Source organism: Tamandua tetradactyla, chromosome 2, assembly GCF_023851605.1.
Source record: "Tamandua tetradactyla isolate mTamTet1 chromosome 2, mTamTet1.pri, whole genome shotgun sequence".
Lineage (NCBI taxonomy): Eukaryota > Metazoa > Chordata > Mammalia > Pilosa > Myrmecophagidae > Tamandua > Tamandua tetradactyla.
Genome location: NC_135328.1, coordinates 127,959,744 through 127,984,483, shown reverse-complemented (window position 1 = coordinate 127,984,483; position 24,740 = coordinate 127,959,744). Strand labels below are relative to the sequence as shown.

Genomic DNA, 24,740 nt, shown 5'->3' with positions numbered 1-24,740 from the left:
CCCTCGATGGATTTGGCATTCAGGCCATGGATTGTGAGCTGTTGATATCTGACTGTCTTGTATCCCCTTACTCCTTTCCACCCTCTCACTTACTGAGCAAAAACCTTCTCAGTGCCCCCTTCACCTCTTTGTTTCTGAGAGTGTAGATCAGGGGGTTCAGGAGTGGGGTGACAATGTTATAGAAGAGGGTGAGAAACTTGCCCTGGTCCTGGGAGGAGCTGTTTCCAGGTTGCATGTACATGTAGATGATGTTTCCATAGAAGAGTGAGACCACAGTGAGATGGGAGCCACAGGTGTTGAAGACCTTTTGCCTCCCTGATGCTGACCGGATTTGTAACACAGCCCTCATGATGTAGCCATAGGAGACTAGGATAAAAACCAAGGGTGAGAGCACAATGCCCACTGCCAGCACAAATACAGTGACTTCAATGGCCATGGTGTTGACACAGGCCATCCGGATCAGAGCTGGCATCTCACACAGGAAGTGGTCTACACGATGGTGTCCACAACGTGGTAAGTGCAGAGTCACTGGAGACATGGCCATGGAGTTAGCCAGCCCACCGCCCCAGGCTGCAGACACCAACCCCAGGCAGAGCTTTGGATTCATGATTATCATATAGTGTAGGGGCTTGCAGACTGCAACAAAGCGGTCATATGCCATGACAGCAAGCAGCAGGCACTCCACACCACCAAGACCCAAGAACAGGAAAAGCTGGATAGCACATCCAGTGTAGCTGATGGTCTTGTCACATCCATGAAGGTTATAGAGCAGCTGTGGAATGGAAGTGGTGGTGAAACTAAGGTCCAGGAAGGAGAGGTGGGTGAGGAAGTAGTACATGGGGGTTTGGAGGTAGGGGTCCAGTCGGGATACCAGGATTATTGTGGTGTTTCCTACAAGGGTCAGGAGAAATGCAATCAAGATGACCACAAAGAGTATCTTCTCCAGATGGGGATGGTCAGAAAAACCCAAAAGGATGAAATGGCTTTGGAAGCTGTCATTCAGCCCATCCATCATCTCTACTACACCTGGAGAGAAATATCAGCAATAACAGTGATATCCAACTTTAAGAGAGCTCATTACCATGAGCCAGGTACTCTTCTATACTTTTTACATTTATTTACTCATTTAACCCTAAAAACAATATGGGTCTGGTACTGTTATATTAACCCCAATTTACCAAAAAGGAAACTGAGCCATGAGTATGTTGAGCAAATTGCAGTATCTAAAAAAGGTGAGGCACTGATATTTGAACCCGGGAAATCTGGTTTAGCATATTCATCCCTAGCCACTCATAGTATTTTTCTTTAATTTCAAAGGTAAATCCTGTCATGGCTAAGCCATTGATTCTCCAAGAATCAAAAAATCAAGAATCAAAGTTCATAAGGTCCTGCAAATAGCTCAAAGACTCAAATTGGAGACCCAAAGTAATCGATTAATAGTATTTGGCAATAAGCATAATTTGAAGATTACTTTATTTCAAAAATACATCTCACTTTATTATACTTGACATAATTTTGAATTACCTGAGTAGATAAACCATCATTACACATCAGAATATCAATACAGCAACAGATACTTACAATCTTTCTCTCTCTTCTCTCCTCTTCCCTCTCCCTCCTCCCCCCAATTCTTCCTTTCCCTCCCTTACCCCTACTCCTCCTACCTCCTCCTCCTCTTCTCCTCCTCCTCCTCCTCTTCTCTTCCTCCTCCTCCTTCTCCTTCTTTCTCTTCTTCTTCTTCTCTCTCCTTATCTGTTCTTCTCTCTTCCTCTCCCTCAACTAGATCTGTTATGGAAAAATTGAACACAGAGATATTTTCTTCCAAAGTACCCCTGAATCTCTTGTAACAATCCTTGCCCAATTCTACTTGACAGCAGGACCTTGGAAATCTCATCTAACTTTTCATAGTTTTCTCATCTAAAATCATAAAGGTCTTTTCCATATGTATGTGGATGTTATGACTTTTTAAAATCCAGATTAACTTTCATAAATATACAAGTTTCTATGTAGGTTAAATGCAGCTAAAATGTCATACAAATAGGGAAGGGGAAACTATGTCCATGAGATTAGACAGTTTCTGTGTGACAAAAAATGTACAATGATGGTAAACAATCTTTAATGTGTATCCAAATACATTCTTAAATGCAAAGCAATGGGTGTGAGTATATGGGAATCTGTATTTACTGCATGATTTTTCTGTGAACCTACAATTTCTCTAATAAATAAAGTATATATATGTGTGCAATATATATTTAAAATTTTTTTGGCATGGGCAGGCTTTGGGATTGAATCCAGGTCTCCACCTCAGCAGGAGAGAATTCTTACCACTGAGCCACCATTGCACTGCCCTGTAATATATATTTAATAATAATTTAAACACAGCCTGAAAATGGACAAGGCCCATATGGAAAACAAGAAGTGCAGATGTCTACCTATTTCTAACACAAAATCAGATTACAAAGCAAGTATTTAAATTTTGAAAAAGAAAGCACACTATGATTATAAGAAAACATGATAGTGTGTGTGTGTGTGTGTGTGTGTGTGTGTTTCTTCCTCTGATCATCTCAGATTTAAGAAGAACTCACTAGGCAAATTTCAATTTTCCGGTACTGTGATGCAAAATATGACACTGTTAGAAAAATTCATCATGACAGTTCAAAGGCTTATTGCTTGCTGACCAACCACCAAAGGCTACTAGAAGTAAAGGTAATGATTTGAAGAAGCAGTTCACAGGAAAGCAAATCACTTATAAATAAGTAACATATAAATATGTCAAATATTTTCATTTGTTATAAGGAAATAAAAATTAAAACAAATATGCAGATATTCAAATTTTAGGCAGGTAAATGTTGAAAAGCTTGGTAATATAGAGAGTTGGAAAATTGTGGTGAAATGAGCACATTCTCAGGAAATCTTGGAGTTTAAAATGGAATAGTGTCTCTGAAGTATACTTTAATAAAATCACTATTTAAAATTCCCATATAATTTGACATTGTGGATATTATTTTTTAAAAAGAGACAAATGTCTTTCATAAAATTTTAAATAATGTGATTTTTATCCATTTATTCTGCATCTAGGAATATGTCTTGCATTCATTAAAAGCCACTATGTAAATTCTCCTGCTCAAAAATCTTCATTATGGCATTGTTTGCAACAAATAATAATTAAAAGCAGTGCACATATTTATAGCTATAAATGACTTCATAAAATGTGATACCTCCATGAACTAGAAATAAGCAATTACTAAATAAGTGCATGTAGATAATTTTTCCTGAATTATATCCAAAATATGGTATTAATTTCAGACACACATACTGTAACATATTGCATAAAGTACGATTAAGTATAGTATGATTCCATTTTTTGTCAAGCTGTATCTGGGATTGCACACAATTGTTAAAGAGACTTGTAAAGAGAAATGAAGATGAGGAGTAGGGGAAACTTTCATTTTTACATAATCCCTTATTTATAAAATAGTTATCAATAACCATTCATTAGTTTTGAGACAAAAAAGAAAGCATTAAACACACCCATCCCTGGGCACCCATAATATTTAGGAACTTTCTCTGTGATGATATTGTTTTCTCCAAATTGATTAAAATGTTCTTTGACTCTGTCATTCATCGTTTTTTGGTGACCATGGCCCATCCATGTAATAAACACACACAAAGACATACAAAAGGAAAAAGAAAGGAAAGAAGAAAGAAAGTCAGGAGAGAAGGATGAAAAAAGTTGGCAACTAGTCACGCATCACTGGAGGAGCAAGGGTTAAAACAAGGTCTGTGGAATTTGTTGAGAACTGCTGGTGTCAGAACGGTGCCAGTTACTCCGGCAGTAAACTGTGCAGATTGTTATCTGCTTAATGGAGAACAGTCTGGAAGAGAGAGAATGTTTGTTTTTTCTTATCCCCAGGTTCTTTGAGGTTGTCTTAATAAGCACTCTGTTTTCTCACGAGGTGCCTGTGTACTTTTTGTCACATAAACCCTGCAGTATATAAGCAGGAACTAGTTAAGAATAGAGTTGTCTGTTACTAATCTTCAGACCCCCTGATCCCATCTCTCTCATCATTCCTTAATATCCTTCAAGCTCCGGTCCACTGGAAGCAACACATCACCATAATAATTCCAGTGGCTTGAAACAAACTGTTGTTCAATTTCATGAGAATGAGGAGCTGAAAATGAACCCGAATGCTGGATAGCCCATGAGATTGGTGTCAGGAAAACTGAGGTTCAAATCTGCTGATCTCTCTCTGTTTTTCCAGCTAAGATGTGGATGTAAGAATGACTTCCTCACAGGAATATTAGTGACAGTTTAAAGAGAAAATGAATGCTAATTTCACACCTTATAAGCTGTTAACCAAGTTGCTTCTGTGACTTTCTCCCCTTGCCACTGTGTCTCTGGAAGGGGCTGCGAACAAGCAGCGCCTTCCAGAAATGGGTATCTTCTCTTAGAATATAGGTATTCATTTTCTGAATGGTTCTGTGAAGGAACAAATATCCATATTCTCCCCTAAATTCAAACTTTGAAGGGAATATAATCAATGTTTTACCCTCTGTGTAGGGTTTTTTCTCAGCATCTTCATTCTGTATTTATATGACTCTCCTGAGCTTACACTGTATAAGTATGTCTATAGTCACTATTAATATTTTCATATTTAATTGAATTGTGCATCTCTTCTTGCACATAGCAATTTACTGTATTTCTTGTGGATTTATCCCCACTCACCCATGTTTCTCTATGTGGGAGGATCTTTTTATCTTTTATACTGGGACTGTATAGGAGCTTCACAAATGAGTAATTAACTAGTTAATTAATTACATAATGTGACAGTTCAAGACTTCTTTACCCAGGGGAAACTTTTCTTCTTCCTGACTCAAAGCTAGAAAATGGAAAAGCAGAACCAAATGACTATCAGAAGAAACCTAAGTTTTTCCCACATTAAAGCAAGGACCTTTATACTGTTAACAATGACATGTGAAAAGGTCAGGAAATAAATGTAATTACTGATGACCCACAGCTTTTCAAACATTATATTGTATGGAATAAGAGATAGCAGAGCACCTTTCCTGCATAAAGGAGGTTGCTATTTTGTAAACTGTTGGCTTAACTCACATATTTGTGAGTATGTATATGTCTACAATGGATCACAAGGAACAAAATCTGCATCAAAATGCATGAATGAATGAGATCTCAAAGTTCAAAATCCACCTCAAGTCACAAGTCAATTACATGTCCATTTTCAGTTCCTGAAAGGGGCAGATTTTATTTTATCTACAAAGCAATTTTAGTCTTGAGGATTTGAGAGTTTTAAACTCACAAATATTGTGTTTTAAAAAGGGACTATACTCTAAGAGGTTAGGAAATGAGATCGATGACTTCAGAGCAAGGAAGGAGTATGAGAAGGTCCAAGTTTTACCAGTCACAAGCTGATGGTTAGCCAAACCCCCTTATTCAATGAGTATAATAATACCCATTTCAATGCTGATTTTTTTAAAAAAGTATCTTACAGTTTTTTATGTTATGTAACAGTTGCTCAGTATATATTAGGAACTTGCATGAAACATCTACTTATCTCTTCTCAAGCCCTTTATCTAATAAATTCTTAAAATAACATATTTTGACAATCCTAATCGTTGTCTCACTCACATAAAATCTGACTTCATTTGTTGCACTTTGCAAAAGGCATTTCCGATCTCTATGACCCTTATGCTATTCTCTTTACCAATAATTTTAATCTGACTTTCATTGGTTCAGAAATATATATTACAAATTACTCTCAAATTACCAGTGTACTATATCGACTTTCTATTGACATGTCTGCCCCTCTACTAAGGCATTCAGCATATTATAGATATTCCTTACTTTCTATTGAGTCCCTTAGGAGAAGTGAGTTTATCAATCTTAGCTTAAACCTTTTTGTAAGGTTCAATACTGTTCGAGACACTAAGATAGGGCTGTAATTTGGCTTTGCTACAGGAACTCCTAATCATTCCAGTTGCCAGACTCTTAGAGCCACAGCAATCTGCATTATCCTGCTTAAGAGAAGTTTAACTTGAGTGTTGATGTTAGATGGTTTATTGTATGGCTAAGAAATAAATTAGTCACAATTTGCTGACAAACAACTGTATCATACAGGTTACTTGCCATAGCATTTATATCTTTCCATTCCTTTGCCGCTTACAAACTTTTCCTTCTTCATTCTCAGCACAGCTTCCCCACTTCAAAAAATTATAACAGTTTACTGTTCCTTTAATTCCAATGATGTCTAATAACTATCCCTTAAAAATGCCACCACCTACTCTTAGTTCTTCAGATGTAGTTCAAATCTCACTTCTGCATGACAACTTAATGTTTTTTCAACTAACTTCAATCCCAATATAAAGATATGTGTGTATGTTATTTTATTTTGTGTTCTCTCTCATATTGTCTCCTCATCACTTTCATATTTTGTTATTTTATATTTCCATATTTCACTAGATATTTTGCCTTGATAAATATATTCCTTTGATATGATTACATAACATGAGTGTGAGATGTTTGTGTGTACATTTCTGTATTGGTGTGTCTGTTACTCACTATAAATTTCCCAAAAACAATGAGGGAATCCAAAATTTCCTATTTGTGTATTCCTTTGATTTACTCCATATGACTTTGCTATTTAACAAACTAACAGAGAAGTGCAGACCCTGGAGTTGAACCCTTATATCCTGAAGTCTACTCCCATTTTCAGTTGTCTGTTTCTAGGTATCATTATGTCAGGAGGCAGAAGGTCCAGATCTGGTGGGAGTACCTTAATCTGCTAATGGATGGCTTCTCCCTTCCTTGGTGTAGGCAGGTGGTCCAGTTAGGTGCCGCCTCAGATGGGGTAAGGAATGGAGGTGCCTCTTCTGATCTTGCCCATTCATCTATAAATTCAGTGGAACATGATGTTTGTGCAGAAGGTTTATGGTGATGACAAAATGGATGCAGTTCTCTTGAGAAAATATTGGGGAGGGACCCATGATGACATGACTTCATCTACAGTCCTAGGCCCTGGGGGGGAGGGAAGGGTAATTCTGAACCAAGAGGGAGCATTACCATGTGCCCTGAGGCATGAAACAGTGATGCCTCCCTTCAAACTCTACAATATCTCATAGGGTCAAGAGAGAAAATGGGACAATGAGAATTTATCCCTCGATATAAAATAGATTTACTACTTCATGAAGTTAAAATCTGTATGCTATTCTAAAGATACAAATATTGATGGGACATTACTCACCTCCCCTGTTCTAAGCATTGTCAGATGGCTACAGAATAGCTGAGGCCTAGTTAGTCCTATCCAAATGTAAAAGGATCATGTTTTTTACCCTGTTAAACTGCTGAAAATAGAGCAAAAATAATTTGACATCTTTTTGCTAATAATTTTTACTTGAGATGGAAAGAACCCATTGTCAGAAGCAGTGGAATAATTTCACTGGTGCATCGATTAATAGAAAAGTGAATTTATAAGTACTGGAGCCAGCTAGGAATTATTTTGTTTAATTTCTTTGGGAATGCAGCATGTCAGTAGCATGGGTATATGCTTTAGCTTTACAAACTAACAAAGGGATATTGAGCATGTAACATGAACTTCTTGATCCCCTAAACTATATATGTGCAAGTACACTCTTTATGCTCTTGTCAGAGATAAATCAGAATAATTAATTTGAGTCATATGACAAAAAAATCAAAATGATTATTCTGGAAGCATTGGGTCATTATAATCACAGATTTAGAGAACATACAGGTAAACACTGGTATTCTTAGAAAATGCTTTCTACACTCATGCAAATCACCTCCCTCTTTCTCCCCTCTCTGTATATTTGAAGATCAGATTCACTAAGGACATGAGAAGCACACATGAAATATGCATAAGGAGTTGGTGCTCAAGAGAACAGATGGATTTAATGAATCCCAGTGTTCCCAATTTGTCTTCCCATTGGGACTCTAGGAGTCAAAATCACCACTTTAAACTTTGCTCAGTTCCTTCTGCCTGCTAATGACATTATTTTACTTCCCATTCATGATTAGCCCTACATATCATTGTCCTCCAACTTTGCTATAGTCAGGGCTTTCCCAGCATGCCATGATAATTAGTGTATTTAGTTGATCCATGTGATGAATCAGTCACCTGATTTAGGGAAGAGGGGTGCAGGAACTCATCCTGTTAGTTGTTTGAATAAATCTTCCAGTCTTCTTCTAACGTATTGACATAGTTATAGTTAGGAAAACCTAAAATTGGGTCTTGATTGTTTAATTATCCTTTACTGAAAGAAGGGAATATGATTGATAATTGGCTTCAGCTTATGTCCAAAAGGGAAAAAATGTGATCAGAATGCTTTGGGCTGAAAAAATTCCATTGTATAAAAAAAGAGATGGGGCTCTCAAGAGAGGAGTGCACAATAATGGGCAAGTAATGGGAAGGAGACCAGATCAAAGATCTAAGACATCAATTAATAGAGACAGTAACCCTATTGTACAGGTCAGATGAAAGGAAGTATACAAAAATGGAAGAATCATTTTAAAGCTAAAAGACTGTGCCATCTAAGTCTATAGAAAGTCCCTTAAACCCAAAAGGAGTACAATGTTTTGAAATGTGTCATATGGAGTGTGAATCAATGCATAATTCAAAAATGTCACTACAGTGTTACTGGGAATTCAGATTACAGAGGCACAATAGGACTATACCTCTTATGCCAAATTATTGCTTCACTGGAATCCATCATATCCACAAACTAGGCCTTCTATTAAAATTTTCTGTTTACCTAACTATTGATTTTACTCTTTTACAACTTCACATTAAACTTTATTAGTCAATGTTTCTTAGTTTAAATAACAAAAATACAGTAATATTTACAATTGGCAAACCATTTTAAAGCTCATCACTTAATCCTGTCCTCCAGAAAATCAAATATTTATTAATTTAGCACATAGGCACTAAATGACAATCATGCACACAGCACTATTTTAAGTGCTTTGTGATATGTCAGTGGACAAATAGACAAAGATCCCTGCCCTCATAGTGCTCATATTCTACTAAGAAAAGGCAAAAAAACTAACAAGTGAGAAAACAATACATTAGAAGTTGGTAAGTACTCTACAGAAAATAAGAATCCCCATTGAGCCCAGTGATGGGGTTTGGGAGATGGGCTCTGGAGCAGAGTGAGTTTCCATACTAAGTGAGCGGTCCTTACTGAGAAGCTGGTATTTGACCTGGAAGAAAGGGAAAAAGTCAAGGTGACCAATGGTAAAAGAGAATTTCAGGCAGAGGGCACACCAGAGGAAAGTCCCTGTGCTGGAGGTATCTAGGATGGTGTAGACCCAGCCAGAAAGCAAATGTTGTGGGAGCACAATGGAAAGAGAAGTGAGTGGAGGTGGATAGACTCATAGAAGGAACTTGGGGGCCATATCCTCTAAGGTATTAGAGTTCATCATGAACATCTTGGCTTTAACTCTACTTTGAATAAGAGGTCACTGCAAGCTGTGCCCCAGGTAAGTAGTATGACTGACTGTTAAAAGAATCAGTTCAGCTACTGTATTAGTTATGGTTCTCTAGAGAAACAGAATCAATAGGAAATATTCATAAATATAAAATTTATAAAAGTGTCTCATGTAACCACGGGAACATAGAATCCAAAATCTGTAGGGTAGGCTGTGAAGCTGACAATTCTAGTGGAGAGTCTGGACAAACTTCACAGGAGAGGCTTGCCAGCTGAAGCAGGAAGACAGTCTGTTTCTTCTGAATCCTCCTTAAAAGGGTTCCAGTGATTAGATGAAGCACCACTCATTGCAGAAGACACTCCCCTTGGCTGATTACAAATGGAATCAACTATGGATGCAGCCAATGTGATTATGATTTAATTCTATGAAATGTCCTCCTAGCAACAGACAGGCCAGGACTTGCCCAACCAGACAAACAGGTATCAACATTTGGCCAAGTTGACACATGAACCTGACCATAACATCTACTAAGTTGAGAATGGGTGGGGAGGTACAAGAGTAGAGTCAGGAGGACTGCTACAAAAATAATTAGTAATCATGAGGGAGAGGAAACTGCTCAGACAAGGCTGTAGGAGCAGAGTGGTTAGGACAGGCTAAACTCTGTATATATGTGGATGGTAGAGACAACAATATTTGCTGGTGGAATTGGTGCACACTGGTGAAATCAAGAAAAGAGTCAGCCACACTTTTGCCCTCAATAATTGAAAATATGGAATTGTCATCCACTGAGATAGAAGTGAATGGCTGTTTTTGGAGGGGAGGGAAATGGGGAGAAATTTAGGGTTAAGTTTAGGCATATTGAATTTAAAATATCTACTCTGATGTCAAGAAGGCAGTTGAATATGTATGTCTAGCACATATAACTCAACCTGTCAAGAGGGCAGTTGAATAAGTAAATCTGGCATATAATCTAACTCAACCTTTAAACAACCCAAACACAGGGAACCCAGAATAAGAATGAGGGCCTTTAATCCTGTACAGCTTAATGTAATGCCTGGATACATCCCCAACTATATTAAGCAGATAATCAAAAAGAATTGGCAAAGTCTCTCAAGGGATAGGAGAAAAATAAGTAACTATTAAACTTTACCATTGGAGAAACACCAAATAATGTATCAAACATTAGGGATACCCAAATCAAGAGGCCAAGCCCTTGATCTTGAGGCTTGCTCTGGTGAAGCTTATGGATGTAGCAAAGAAGCTTAGCCTGGCCATAGGTATGCTTAAGTGTCACTCCTGTAGGACCTCTTTTGGTGCTCAAACATGGTCTTTCTCTCTCTAAGACCAACTTTGCAAATGTTGCCCTCCCCCTCTATGTGGGACATGACATCCAGGGGTGAAAGTCTCCCCTGGCAGCATGGGAAATGACTCCCAGTGATGGGATTGGTCCTGATACCATGGGATCAACAATGCCATCCTGATCAAAAGGTTGATAAGAAGTATAACAAATATGGTAACAGTGCCTGAGATGGTTTAAATGGAGTCAAGAGGCTACTCTGGAGGTCACTCTTAATGTAAGCTTCATTTACACGTTGCTACCTATCATAACTTGCCAAACCCCAACTAAAACCATTCCTGCCAATCCTAAAGAACATTTAGGATGTTATATTAGATTCTACAAACGTTCCATGCACTAGGGTAACTTTCCAGAAACCTACAACTTCCAGAATGGTCCCTGGGCCAGATAAGTCCTGAATTGCAGATGGGCCAGCCTCCCTAGAACATCAACTAGTTTCATCCCCCTAATTTATATTATTGCAAGCCCCTTCCAATGAAAAAGTTAGAATGGGTATAGCCCAAATACCCTGAAAGAGTGGGAGAAAGATCAAAGGAGACAGTGGAATTATACAGAGAAGGTAGGGTTTAACAAATGAATATTATTGCTGAATCATTATATTGCTATTACTTTTAATCTCCAGTGTCTTGGAGAAGCTAGAAATAAAAACCTGAAATTGGAATTGTAACCTGTACCAAACTCTGAAATCTGTTCTACAACTAATTGTTGTGGTGTACTTTGAAATTTATTACTTTTTTTATATATGTTATTTTTTACAAAAAAAGGAAAAAAATTGGATTGTGATGAGGAATGCACAGCTATAAGATTATACTGTGAGCCATTGATTATATACTTTAGTTGATTACATGGTATGTGAATATACAATTTAAATCAACCAAAAGTAAATAAATTTTTAAAAGGCAACCCACTTTATGGATTAAGCAACCAAAGAAATGAAAACACTCCCTTTCCTCCATAATAATTGCATTTTAACTGAATAGTTGGTGTTCCAGTTTGAAAAGGATGTATGTACCCTAGAAAAGTCATGTTTTATTCCTAATCCCATTTTGTAAAGGCAGCCATTTCTTCTAATCCCTATTCAGTACTGAATGTTTGAAACTTTAATTAGATCTTCTCCCCAGAGATGTGACTCAATCAAGAGTAGTTGTTAAGATGGATTAGGTGGAGATGTGTCTCCATCCATTCAGGTGGGTCTTGATTACTGGAACCCTATAAAAGAGAATGACAAGAGAGAAAGCCAAGAGATTCTGAGAGAGCAGAACAACATAGCCACGAGAAGCAAGAGTCCACCAACAAGTGACCTTTGGAGTTGAAGAAGGTAAATGGCTCCCAAGGAGTTCATGAAACAGGAAGCCAGGAGAGAAAGTTAGCAGATGATGTCATGTTCACCACTTGCCATTACAAATGATAAAGAAACCTTGACCATGTTCACCATGTGCCATCTTCGCTTAAGAAAGAAACCCTGAACTTCATCAGCCTTCTTGAACCAACATTTGACTGGACAATACTATAGACTTGTTTTAATTGGGATATTGCCTCAGACTTAGAACTGTAAACTAGCAACTTATTAAATTCTCCTTTTTAAAAACCATTTTGTTTCTGGTATATTGTATTCTGGCAGCCTGCAAACCAGAACACTTGGCTATCCAGACAATTTTCCATTCACAGAATTTCTGAAGGTTTTGTATGTTTACTTTACTAGGCTCTAATAAATAATTTATAAGAAGAAATGTATGACACAAACATATCTAGACGTGAAAACATTGGACATGGACTCTTTCATGCTCTTTTTTCCTATCTTCTGAGTGGCCTATGGACCTGGAAGATTTTGAGATTTTTCCATATGGACAAGAATACTCTAGCAGGTGTCAGATCAAGAAAAAAAGTAGTTGAATACATACATGACCAAAAGAGACAATGGTGAACTGGACTGTTATGTATAAAAGAATAAATTGTCATGATCTTTAAAAAAAACAAAAGATTCTCAGAGGGAAGAGTGGAAGACTTCTAAGTATTAGGAAAAAAGGGGGAAATCATTGTAAAAGTAGATGCAGAAAGTTTTTTGAAGCTTACAAGGGATGAAGGAAGAGATTAGTGTTTATCTACTTAGAGGGGAGAATTGAAACCAACATTAATATTTAATTGTTTGGAACCAAATTAAGAATTGACATTTCTTACTCTTAATATATGGAAAACTTGGAATGAAAGGATATTGAAAGGAATGAGTAATTACAATGGATGTATAGAAATCTTTGTTTAATATAATATCCCTTAATGTGAAGAAAGACTCATCAAGAAAATTTGTGGAGCCATCTGGAATTGCAATTTAATGAAATTGTTCCATTTCTAAAGTTATTATAGTCCACAGTAGACTTTCAAGTATTTTTATTTTCTCTCTTGTCTCTGTGGGGGAATTTTCATATGAACAATAGTACTAATATAAATGGGGACATCCTTTGAGTCACAGAATATTTGTACACTCCTCTCTACCTCAGGAGCCATTCTTTGGCATGGAGTGTATCTTGGGAACAGAGTTTTAGAAAAAATGTCTCTAAAATTTAGAAGTGGGGTCATCTTGACCCCTGGATGCCCAGTTCTCTGATTCTGCTTCCTTCATAAGTGGTAGATAGAAGTCATATCACAGACAAAATAAACTCAGAGAACACCAGATTACAGTTAGTTGAATGTATAGATTTAAGACTAAGGTGTGATGTTGTAGAAAGGATTACTAGCTTTGTAATCCAAGAAAAACCCAATGCAGCAACATCATTCCAGGTGAAGGACTGGGATGGATCATAAGGTAAGAGCCATGTACTCATTCCCTTTCAGTAGCCACATCGCCCAGACTTCATTCTTGGGAGACGGTGTGGTTTCTCCCTTTCTTGTTACTGTGCCTTGACAGATGCCTAACTCCCACTCTGCTCTTTCTCCTGTGAAGACCTTCCAATAGTGCTTCCCTGATGAGAACTTCTGCAAACCTAGGATACAGGACCATGTGTCAAATTGCTTAGGGTTGATGGGGAGATCCCTCCATACTTCTCCATCCTGCACACTGAGCAGGTCAACAGTCAAGTGGAGGCTAGGATGAGCCATGGCAGAATCCAAATTTACATCACGTAAGGAAAGAATTCTGTGGGAAACAAGAAAGAATAGAATAAAATCATAAAAATTCAGGAATATGTGACAGTGAGGATTATGGTCACATAGTTCATCTCTCTCTAATTATTTCTAAACAAAGCAAAATAATGGTTTTACCTGGAGGTCCCTGAACACATTCTGTATTACTTTCTGGTGTGCTCCCCTGTTATCTCTGCATTTCCCATCATTCAGGGCTTATTATGCCACAGTAAAAACAACTATTCTGATGATGAAACAAATGAAATGCATAACTATTTACATTCCTTTCATCTATACCCACGGCACTTGTGTGCACTTGGGGGGGTGCTCTAGTTTGCTAGCTGCCAGAATGCAATATACCAGAAACAGAATGGCTCTTAAAAAGGGGAATTTAATAAGTTGCTAGTTTACAGTTCTAAGGCTGAGAACATGTCTCAATTAACCAAGTCTATAGAAATGCCCAATCACAGGCATCCAGGGAAAGGTATCTTGATTCAAGAAGGCTGATAAATTTCAGGGTTTCTTTCTCAAGTGAGAATGCACATAGTAAACACAGTCAGAGTTTCTCTCTCATCTGGAAGGGCATATGGTGAACATGGTGTCATCTGCTAGCTTCTTCTCCTGGCTTCCTGTTTCATGAAGCTCCCTGGAAGACATTTTCCTTCTTCATCTCCAAAGTTTGCTGGCTGGTAGACTCTGCTTCTCATGGCTATGTCGTTCTGCTCTGCTCTCTCTGAATCTCTCATTCTCCAAAATGTTTCCTCTTTTATAGGACTTCAGAAACCAATCAAGACCCACCTAAATAGGTGAAGACATGTGGCTATCTAATCCAGCTTAACAACCACTCTTGATTAAATCACATCTCTAGGGAGATGATCTAATTACAGTTTCAAACATACAGTATTGAATAAGGATTATTCTGCCTTTATGAAATGGGATTTTGATTAAAACATGTTTTTTCTAGGATACGTACATTCTTTTAAACCAACACAGGGGGATCATCTACATTTAAAATTAATGCAGTTTTTTTTTCTCAAAACCTATGAGAAGAATGAAGAGTGGAGATCAAAGGAAGGCAGATATGTTACATTGAGTTATGTCCCACAGGAAAAAACCCTGTTATTAATGTATCACAGGAAGCCTTATAGAGAAGACCACAGAGAAAAAAGCCATATGGAGGAACATGAAGTCATAAGTCAATGGAACCCAGATGAGAAAGGAGAGGACATAATCATGTGCTTTGCTGTATGTCAAGAAAGGCAAAGAGATTGGTGCAATGAGCAATCTGAGTTCCCAGATGAGGGACCATTCTGAAGTTTAAAGGGAATGGGAAGGTGGGAGACAGAACAGTTTGAATCATGGTGTGATGAAGGAGTAGGCAGTTGGGTTTTACTGGGTGTTTGACTAGCCTGTTCTCTGCCTTGTTTTTTTGAGCTACAGCAGAATTCGAAATGGCTGGTGGTAAGGCTGGGAAGAACTCCAGAATGGCCAAGAGAAAGGTGGTTTTGCATTGGCAGAGAGCCGGCTTGCAGTTTCTGGTGTACAGTATTCATTGACATCTGAAATCTAGGATGACCAGCCATGAGCGTGTGGGCACAGCTGCCGCTGTGTACCCTGCAGGAATTCTGGAGTACCTCACTGCAAAGATACTTGAACTGGCAGGAAATGCATCAAAACATTTAAAGGTAAAGTGTAATACCCCTTTCCATTTGCAGCTTGCTTTCATGGAGATGAAGAATTGGGCTCTCTAATCAAGGCCACAATTGCTGGGGATGGTTTCATTCCACATTTTCCACAAATCTCTGATTGGGAAGAAAGGACAACAGAAGACTGTCTAAATGATGCCTGGGTTCTTTCTTATTTCAGGATTCTAAATACTGTAACAGCTGTCCAGTGTTGGTGATTCCAGTGGACTGTATCTCTGTGAAAAACACAAGTTTTGCCTTTTTGTAATTCTATTTGAGTAAGTTGGAAGTTTAATTGGCTTTCCAACCAACCAAATTTCTACATTTGAGTCTTAACCATATTTAAGTGCTATGGTGGCTTCAAAGAAGCTATTGATTCTGAAGTAGTAGGTTTTGATTGAGTTGACTGCCTGTAAAAAAAACTGTTTGGATTTTAATTGTGGTACAGAAGTTATGGTAACAAACATTTGGTTTTGTACAGACATTATTTCCACTCTTGTGGATAAGCTCAATAAAGGTCATATCTCTCCCCCAAAAAAGAAAGGCAAAGAATGCAAAGGTTGTGGGCAGCCAGTCCAGAACACTCTCTTCTTTCAGGAGAAAGGAATGCCTTGCTGATGCCTCAATTTTGGACTTCTGTTCTCAAAGCCAAGAGCGAATAAACTCCTGTTGTTTAAGACAAAAACAAACAAACAAAAAACCTACAAGAAAATCTCATTAATATAAAATCCATTAATTTCAAAGTTAAATTACTGTGATTGGCAGAATTCAAGGATGACCTCTATAACCTCCACACCCTGGTGTTATTCCAATGATTTTGTTATATGACAGAAGGAAGATTATTTGGATGGGCATAATATAATCACAGGAGCTGATTATATTAAAAATCTTTTCTCTGGCTGATAGTAGAATGGAAATTCAGAGAGATTCATATTCATTGTGCCATTGCTTACCTTGAAGATAGAGAGGGCATGTGATGAAGAGTGCAAGTGACATCAAGGGAACTCTGAATGGCCCCCAACTGACACTCATCAAGGAAATAAGGACCTCTGCCCTACAACTGAAAGGAGCTGCATTCTGCCAACAAACTGAATGAGACTGGAGATTAATTCTTCCTTAGAGCTTTCAGTAAAGAGCCTTTCCTTGTGAGAGCCTAAGCAGAGATCCATCTGAACCTGTCTAGACTTCTGACCCGCAGATTACCTAATAAAGGGGTGTGGTTTTAGGCATCTAACTTAATAATGATTTGTTACAGGGCAATAGAAAACTAATGCAGATACTGTGAAGTCTTGGTGAGATTGATGTGGTATATTACTTGTGTACCATAATAAATAAATACATTTACATATGAAATGCTTTTCCTGAATAAGGAAGGGCATAAAATAGAATTTTTTTCCTGTTTATAAGCATTCAAAATAGTAAATTTTACTAATAAAATTTTGTTTTTAATATAATAATCACAAATGCTACTATGACCACTACTACTACCATAATTACTACTACTACTTACTATACTACTACTGTTACAGCTATTCTTACATTTCCCTAAGCCACAATTAGTAATCTTTTAATAATACCCAAAGATGAGTTGGTTACACAAATTATTATATGTACATTACCTATGCTAATACTTATACCATCCTCAATAGGGCTATTTTTAACCCTACATGATAGATGAAATGATTCAGAGTCAAAGACTTCAGGTAATTTTCCAAATTTCTTGAAGTAGTAAATGGCAGGGATTAGAAATAGAGGTCTCCATGGAATTGTTAGACCTACTTAACATACTTGTCTTTGCATATCATTCCTACTCCAGCATACTTCTCTACTCCTTTTACAACTCAGATCTTTGAAATGGCTTTAGATAATGTCTGTCTCCTATCTGTCTCCATTCTCCTCTCTTAAAGTCAGTTGCTCATGATATAAGCCATTTTGGTTGTACAACCAAAATGGCTTGTATCCTTGTTGCCACGGTCCATGGTAACATGGTAATGAAAGGTCCATCAGAGTTCATCTGAAATGACCATTCTGCAACACCTGACACTGCTGAGAACCCTATTGTCCTGGAAAACCTTCCTTCTCTTTTCCAAGGACAATAGTCATCAATGCCTACCCTCCCACTTTACTCATCACCCCTTGGGCTATCTGCTGTTCTCTCCTCTTATCAGAAATATTGAAGAAACCACTGATCTCATGAAATAGACTCTTCTTTCACTCCCTCACTGTTGCTGTGTTAGCTCATAGGTTTAATTAAATTCTATACATATGCTTCTTAATTCCAACTGCTTATTTATAGCCTAGAGCTTTCCTGAAATTCTCTGTTCATAAATCCTTCTGCTCACCTGCCATCAATAATTCTATATTTAAGATTCATCACAACATCAACATGTCTAAAACCCAACTTCCTTTCTTCTGCCACACTTTCACCTTTCCCCATCAATATTAATGGTAATTTCATTTTGCCAGTCCTTCAAATTCAAAACCTTGGAGTTATTCATGCCTTTTCCATTTCTCTAATGCTTTCTTTTAATTTTTTACAGCTGTTGTAATAAAGTACCACAAATTAGATGGACTCAAACACCATACACTTACTGTCTCACTGTTCTGGATACTGAAAGTCTAAAATCAAGGTATCACCAGGGATACATTTCATTTGAAGTCTGTAGGAAGAATATATTTCATGCCTATATCCTGGTTTCCGGTGGTGGCTTGCCAGAAAGCCATGACATTCTCTGCATAAATTACCACATGCTATTCTCCCCTCTATTTGTGTGCAATCCTCTCCTTTTATGACAGTAGTCACATTGAATCACAGTCTGCCCTACTCTAGAATGAATAATTTAACTTGCCTAATTTCATGTTTAATGTCCCTGTTTTCAATTAAGATCACATTCAGAGGTATTGGGGATTAAGAATTCAACATATCTTTTGGGGATACATAATTCAACCCATAATTCAACCCAGTTGTTTTCAAGTCCAAACTCTATTTCCCCTGAATAAGACCCTATTTGGAAATAGGATCTTTAAAGTTTTTATTAACAAAGATAAAATCAAATTGATTAGGGTGGGTCCTTTCTCCAATATCCCTATTCTCTTTATAAGAGAGAAAATTTGGACACAGAAGGGAAAATACCAAGTGGCAGCTGAGGCAAAGAATGCCATATACATATGTGTGTGCATGTGTTTATGTGTGTAGTGTATACACACAAACATATCCTCTTGGTTCTATTTCCCTGGAAAACAATGCCTGACAAATATTTTTCAGAAGTCCAATTCAACCCATGCCACCCTTCATAGCTAATGCAACAATAAATCCTGCCAGCTCTATTTTCAAAATATACTGAGACTCTATCTGTTTTTTGCAGCTTCCTATACAGCCACTATTGTCCAATCCAGAATCATCCCTCATTGAATTATCACAGAGTCTCCCAGCTGCTTTTTCTTCTTCAACCCTTAGCCCTCTGTCATTTATTAACATCCATGCATACAGAGCAATCCCCTCAAAACATGAGTCCAATCTTGTGATTGCTCCATTTGCAACATTTCAGTTATTTCCTATTTCACTCATACATAAAGCATAATGCTTTCAATGGCTTCTCCTCCCACTTCCTGAAACAGACCCAGGATGCTTCCTTCTCAGCCCTTGGCACTGGCTTCCACCAAATGGAATATTCTTCTCCAGGTAAGGTAAGATATTTTCTGGCTTAACTCCTACTGTATGAGGTCTTCCCCGATGAGCCAATTTAAAATTAGATGTCCCATCCCAGAACTTCTGTTAAGGTTTACCTTATTCTTTTTTTCCCTTCATTGATATTTTGTAATATCTTCTAGCATTTTGTATAACCTACTCAATTTAATTAATATTAGCAACATGAAACTGTGGATTAGTGCATTTATTTTTTGTTTTGCTCTGTGATCTAGTCCAGGGCTTAAGAAATGGATAGTGTAAAGTAGCCAATTATTTATTGAATCAATTTTGAACTTTCTAGTGACTTGCTGCCAGAGGTAAGAGGTAAAATTAAATTAAAATGAAATAAATAAGATAAATAAAATTGAAATGAAATAAAAAAAGGAAACTTTAGAGAAGAGGAAACTTGCAAATACAACTAAAGCATTACAACACTACTTTGGACAGGTAAACTAGGCTAAAATTTTCAGGGATGTCATATTTATGGCATATACCCTTGACACTATATGATTTGCTTTAGTTTGCCAAAGCTGTCAGAATGCAATATACCAGAAATGGAACAACTATTAAAAATTGAATTTATTAAGTTGCGAGTTTACAGTACTAAGGCTGTGGAAATGGCCAAACAAAGGCATCCAGAGAAAGGGCCTTTGATGTTTGTGCATTCTCTCTCAGCTGGGAAGGCACATGGTGGCATCTCCTTGCTTTTTCTACTGGCTTCTTCAAATGGCTTCCCCAGGGGCATTTTCTTTCTGCATCCCCACAGGTATCTGTTTGTGTGGGCTCTATAGCTTTTTCCAAACTGTTTCCCTCTTAAGTGACTCCCTTAAGCAACCCTACCTTGAATGGGTGGAAACATATCTCCATGGAAACCACCTAATCAAAAGGTCCCACCCACAATTGAGTGGGTCACACTTCCACGGAAACAACTTAATCAAAAGGATTCCACCCAGCAACATTGAAACAGGATTAAAGAACATAGCTTTTCTGGGGTACATAACTGTTTCAAACTGGCACATGATTAAAAGTGTCTTTGACCTTTGATATCTCCAAAACCCACAACCCCAATTTAATAACATATAACACATCTGAAAGATCCGAAGTGAGGCACATTGTATAAAATACCTGAGAAGTACTCCTTAAAACTGCTAATTAAGGAAAAACAAGGTAAGATAGAGAAGCCATTATAGACCAAAAGGCTCATAAACACTAAATTCAATGTGATATCTATGATGGAATCCTGCACCAGAAAAAGAACATTACTTGAAAGTCTGGTGAAATCTGAATCCTGGGTGGAGGTTAGTTGACAATAATGTAACAATGTTGGTTTCCTACTTTTGACAAATATACCATGATGATGGGTTGAGGATATACAGGAATTCCTTGTACTTCAAAACTATATGTATTTTACTGTTGATGGGCAGGGTGTTGTATAAATGTTCATTGTACGGTCAAGTCGGTTCCAATACTGTTCTGATTTCTGTATCCTGACTGATTTCTTTGTGTATTTCTCATATCAATTACTGAAAGAGAAGGGCCGATGTCTCAACCTAAAACTTTGGATTTCTGTAGTTCATTTTTGTTTTGATTCTATCATGTAATTGTAGGTCTATGGTTAGATGCATTAGTAATTTAATAATTTTATGTCTCATTGGTGGATTGTGTGTTTTCTCTTTAGATAACATTTCTCCTTTTCTTTTGTAATACTCCTTGAACTGAAGCCTAATTTGAGATTAATTTAGATCTCCAGCTTTCTCTTGATGAATTTTTCATATCATTTTCTCTTGTTTTGTAGTTAATTTATCTACCTTTATTTTTCAGTGGGATTTTTGCAGAAAGTTTATAGCTGGTGCTTACATTTATTACTATCTGATAATCACTATCTTAATTTGGATGCTCAGATAATTTACATGCAATACAATTATTTTATATTAGGACATGAATATAACATCTTACTAGTGCTTTAACCATTTCTCATCTGTTCTACCCACCTGCCCCTCTTCTTCTTTTTTTCTGCCTACTTTTGAATTGTCTATTCTTAAAATATTTGGTTTTATATCCATTCTTAGCTAATTAGTTATACCCATTGTTCTAATATTTTTAGTGATTGATCTAGGTTTTATAATATATATCATATCACAATACACCTATAAATTTCATAAATTTTCACCTATATTAAATGTACCTTACAACAGATTAGTTCCCATTATCTTACTATCCTATGTGGTCTTATCATATATTTAAATGCTTCAATATTAATTGTATTATTTTTGCTTTATATTGCAAGTTACCTTTAAGAGGATTTAAAAACAAAGAAAACGCTTCATATTTACTTGATTTTAGATAATTTCTGGACCTATTCATTTCCTAGTGTAGATACAATGTAAGGATGTCTGCAACTTTCAGATTGTCTTTCAAGCTGCTATATAAGCATAAGTTTGCATGTGTGATGTATAGTTATAAAAAATAGAGGTAGTTCCGGAGAAGACGGCGGCTTAGTAAGACGCGCGGATCTTAGTTTCTTCTCCAGGACAGCTACTAGGGGAGTAGAAACGATACAGAACAGCACCCAAAGCCACAACAGAGATAAAAAAGACAGCGTACCCCATCCTGGAACAGCTGGCTGGCTGAGAGAAGCCGCTCGGATGAGATCGCCGAGGCGCGCGGGCTTTACCGGGCAGGGTGGCAAGCGGCCGGAGTCACTCCCTTCCTCCTTCCCAGGCCGGCTGGGAGAATTGGAGAGGCGGTCCCCTGAAACCGCAGCGGCTGGCGCCCACACCACGCGCGGCCCCCCGGACCAACTGAGAGAATTGGATCGGAAATCCCCAGGCCGCAGAGAACGGTGACGGGTGGGGGAGGCCCCTTCCAAACCCGTGACTCCCCAGGAATGTGCACTCTCCCGGGTGGGCCACTGCCGGTGGCGCCCTCCCACCACGCTTGTCGCCCGGGCGACTAGGAAATTCGAACGGGCGCTTTCCCGGGCTGCGGCGGCCAGCAACTCTCCCCACGTTCGGACTCCGGGCCGGCTCGAACTCTTCCAAGCCGCTTCGGCTAGCGAACCTCCGGACGGCGAGAGTTTTCCAAAGTTAAAGGTCCCACAGCACCTTTTACTGGTGGGACTCGCAGACAAACGTGTGCCACGAGCGCCACCTACTGGGCAGGATAAGAAAAACAGAACCCAGAGATTTCACAGAAAAATCTTCCAAACTTTTGGATCCAATACCCAGGGAAATCTGTCTAAATGTGCAGACGCCAACAGAAGATAACGGATCACGCTCAAATAATTGAAAATATGGCCCAGTCAAAGGAACAAACCAATAGTTCAAATGAGATACAGGAGATGAGACAACTAATGCTGAATATACGAACAGAAATGGAAAACCTCTTCAAAAATGAAATCGATAAATTGAGGGAGGACATGAAGAAGACATGGGCTGAACATAAAGAAGAAATAGAAAAACTGAAAAAACAAATCACAGAACTTATGGAAGTGAAGGACAAAGTAGAAAAGATAGAAAAAACAATGGATACCTACAATGATAGATTCAAAGAGACAGAAGATAGAATTAGTGATTTGGAGGATGGAACATCTGAATTCCAAAAACAAACAGAAACTATCGGGGAAAGAATGGAAAAATTTGAACAGGGTATCAGGGAACTCAAGGACAATATGAACCGCACAAATATACGTGTTGTGGGTGTCCCAGAAGGAGAAGAGAAGGGAAAAGGAGGAGAAAAACTAATGGAAGAAATTTTCACTGAAAATTTCCCAACTCTTATGAAAGACCTAAAATTACAGATCCAAGAAGTGCAGCGCACCCCAAAGAGATTAGACCCAAATAGGCATTCTCCAAGACACTTACTAGTTAGAATGTCAGAGGTCAAAGAGAAAGAGGGGATCTTGAAAGCAGCAAGAGAAAAACAATCCATCACATACAAGGGAAACCCAATAAGACTATGTGTAGATTTCTCAGCAGAAACCATGGAGGCTAGAAGACAGTGGGATGATATATTTAAATTACTAAAAGAGAAAAACTGCCAACCAAGACTCCTATATCCAGCAAAATTGTCCTTCAAAAATGAGGGAGAAACTAAAACATTCTCAGACATAAAGTCACTGAGAGAATTTGTGACCAAGAGACGAGCTCTGCAAGAAATACTAAAGGGAGCACTAGAGTCAGATATGAAAAGACAGAAGAGAGAGGTATGGAGAAGAGTGTAGAAAGAAGGAAAGTCAGATATGATATATATAATACAAAAGGCAAAATGGTAGAGGAAAATATTACCCAAACAATAATAACACTAAATGTTAATGGACTGAATTCCCCAATCAAAAGACATAGACTGGCAGAATGGATTAAAAAACAGGATCCTTCTATATGCTGTCTACAGGAAACACATCTTAGACCCAAAGATAAACATAGGTTGAAAGTGAAAGGTTGGGAAAAGATATTTCATGCAAATAACAACCAGAAAATAGCAGGAGTGGCTATACTAATATCCAACAAGTTAGACTTCAAATGTAAAACAGTTAAAAGAGACAAAGAAGGACACTATATACTAATAAAAGGAACAATTAAACAAGAAGACATAACAATCATAAATATTTATGCACCGAACCAGAATGCCCCAAAATACGTGAGGAATACACTGCAAACACTGAAAAAGGAAATAGACACAAATACCATAATAGTTGGAGACTTCAATTGCCCACTCTCATCAATGGACAGAACATCTAGACAGAGGATCAAAAAAGAAATAGAGAATCTGAATATTACTATAAAGGAGCTAGACTTAACAGACATTTATAGGACATTACATCCCACAACAGCAGGATACACCTTTTTCTCAAGTGCTCATGGATCATTCTCAAAGATAGACCATATGCTGGGTCACAAAGCAAGTCTTAACAAATTTAAAAAGATTGAAATCATACACAACACTTTCTCGGATCATAAAGGAATGAAGTTGGAAATCAATAATAGGCAGAATGCCAGAAAATTCACAAATACGTGGAGGCTCAACAACACACTCTTAAACAACGAGTGGGTCAAAGAAGAAATTGCAAGAGAAATTAGTAAATACCTCGAGGCAAATGAAAATGAAAACACAACATATCAAAACTTATGGGATGCAGCAAAGGCAGTGCTAAGAGGGAAATTTATTGCCCTAAATGCCTATATCAGAAAAGAAGAAAAGGCAAAAATGCAGGAATTAACTGTTCACTTGGAAGAACTGGAGAAAGAACAGCAAACTAATCCCAAAGCAAGCAAAAGGAAAGAAATAACAAAGATCAGAGCAGAAATAAATGAAATTGAAAACATGAAAACAATAGAGAAAATCAATAACACCAGAAGTTGGTTCTATGAGAAAATCAATAAGATTGATGGGCCCTTATCAAGATTGACAAAAAGAAGAAGAGAGAGGATGCAA

General features: G+C 37.7%; 1 protein-coding gene and 1 pseudogene across 2 annotated transcripts in view; one reads left to right on the top strand and one right to left on the bottom strand.

Moving 5' to 3' along the window:
* Positions 1-85: 85 nt before the first annotated feature.
* LOC143657327 (olfactory receptor 2W3-like) lies at positions 86-661 on the bottom strand. Its single transcript, XM_077129594.1, has one exon. The coding sequence runs from the start codon at positions 659-661 to the stop codon at positions 86-88; it is 576 nt and encodes a 191-aa protein (XP_076985709.1).
* Positions 544-24,740, top strand: part of LOC143673836 (uncharacterized) — a 72,862-nt pseudogene continuing 48,665 nt past the window's right edge. The window contains exons 1-3 of the transcript XR_013170688.1: positions 544-817; positions 899-1,091; positions 15,375-15,619. The product of XR_013170688.1 is annotated as an uncharacterized LOC143673836 (transcript). The remainder of the gene's footprint in view (positions 818-898; positions 1,092-15,374; positions 15,620-24,740) is intronic.

Excerpts from the sequence above, each read along its gene's own strand:
- LOC143657327 (XM_077129594.1), bottom strand. The coding sequence starts at position 661 with ATGGCATATGACCGCTTTGTTGCAGTCTGCAAGCCCCTACACTATATG.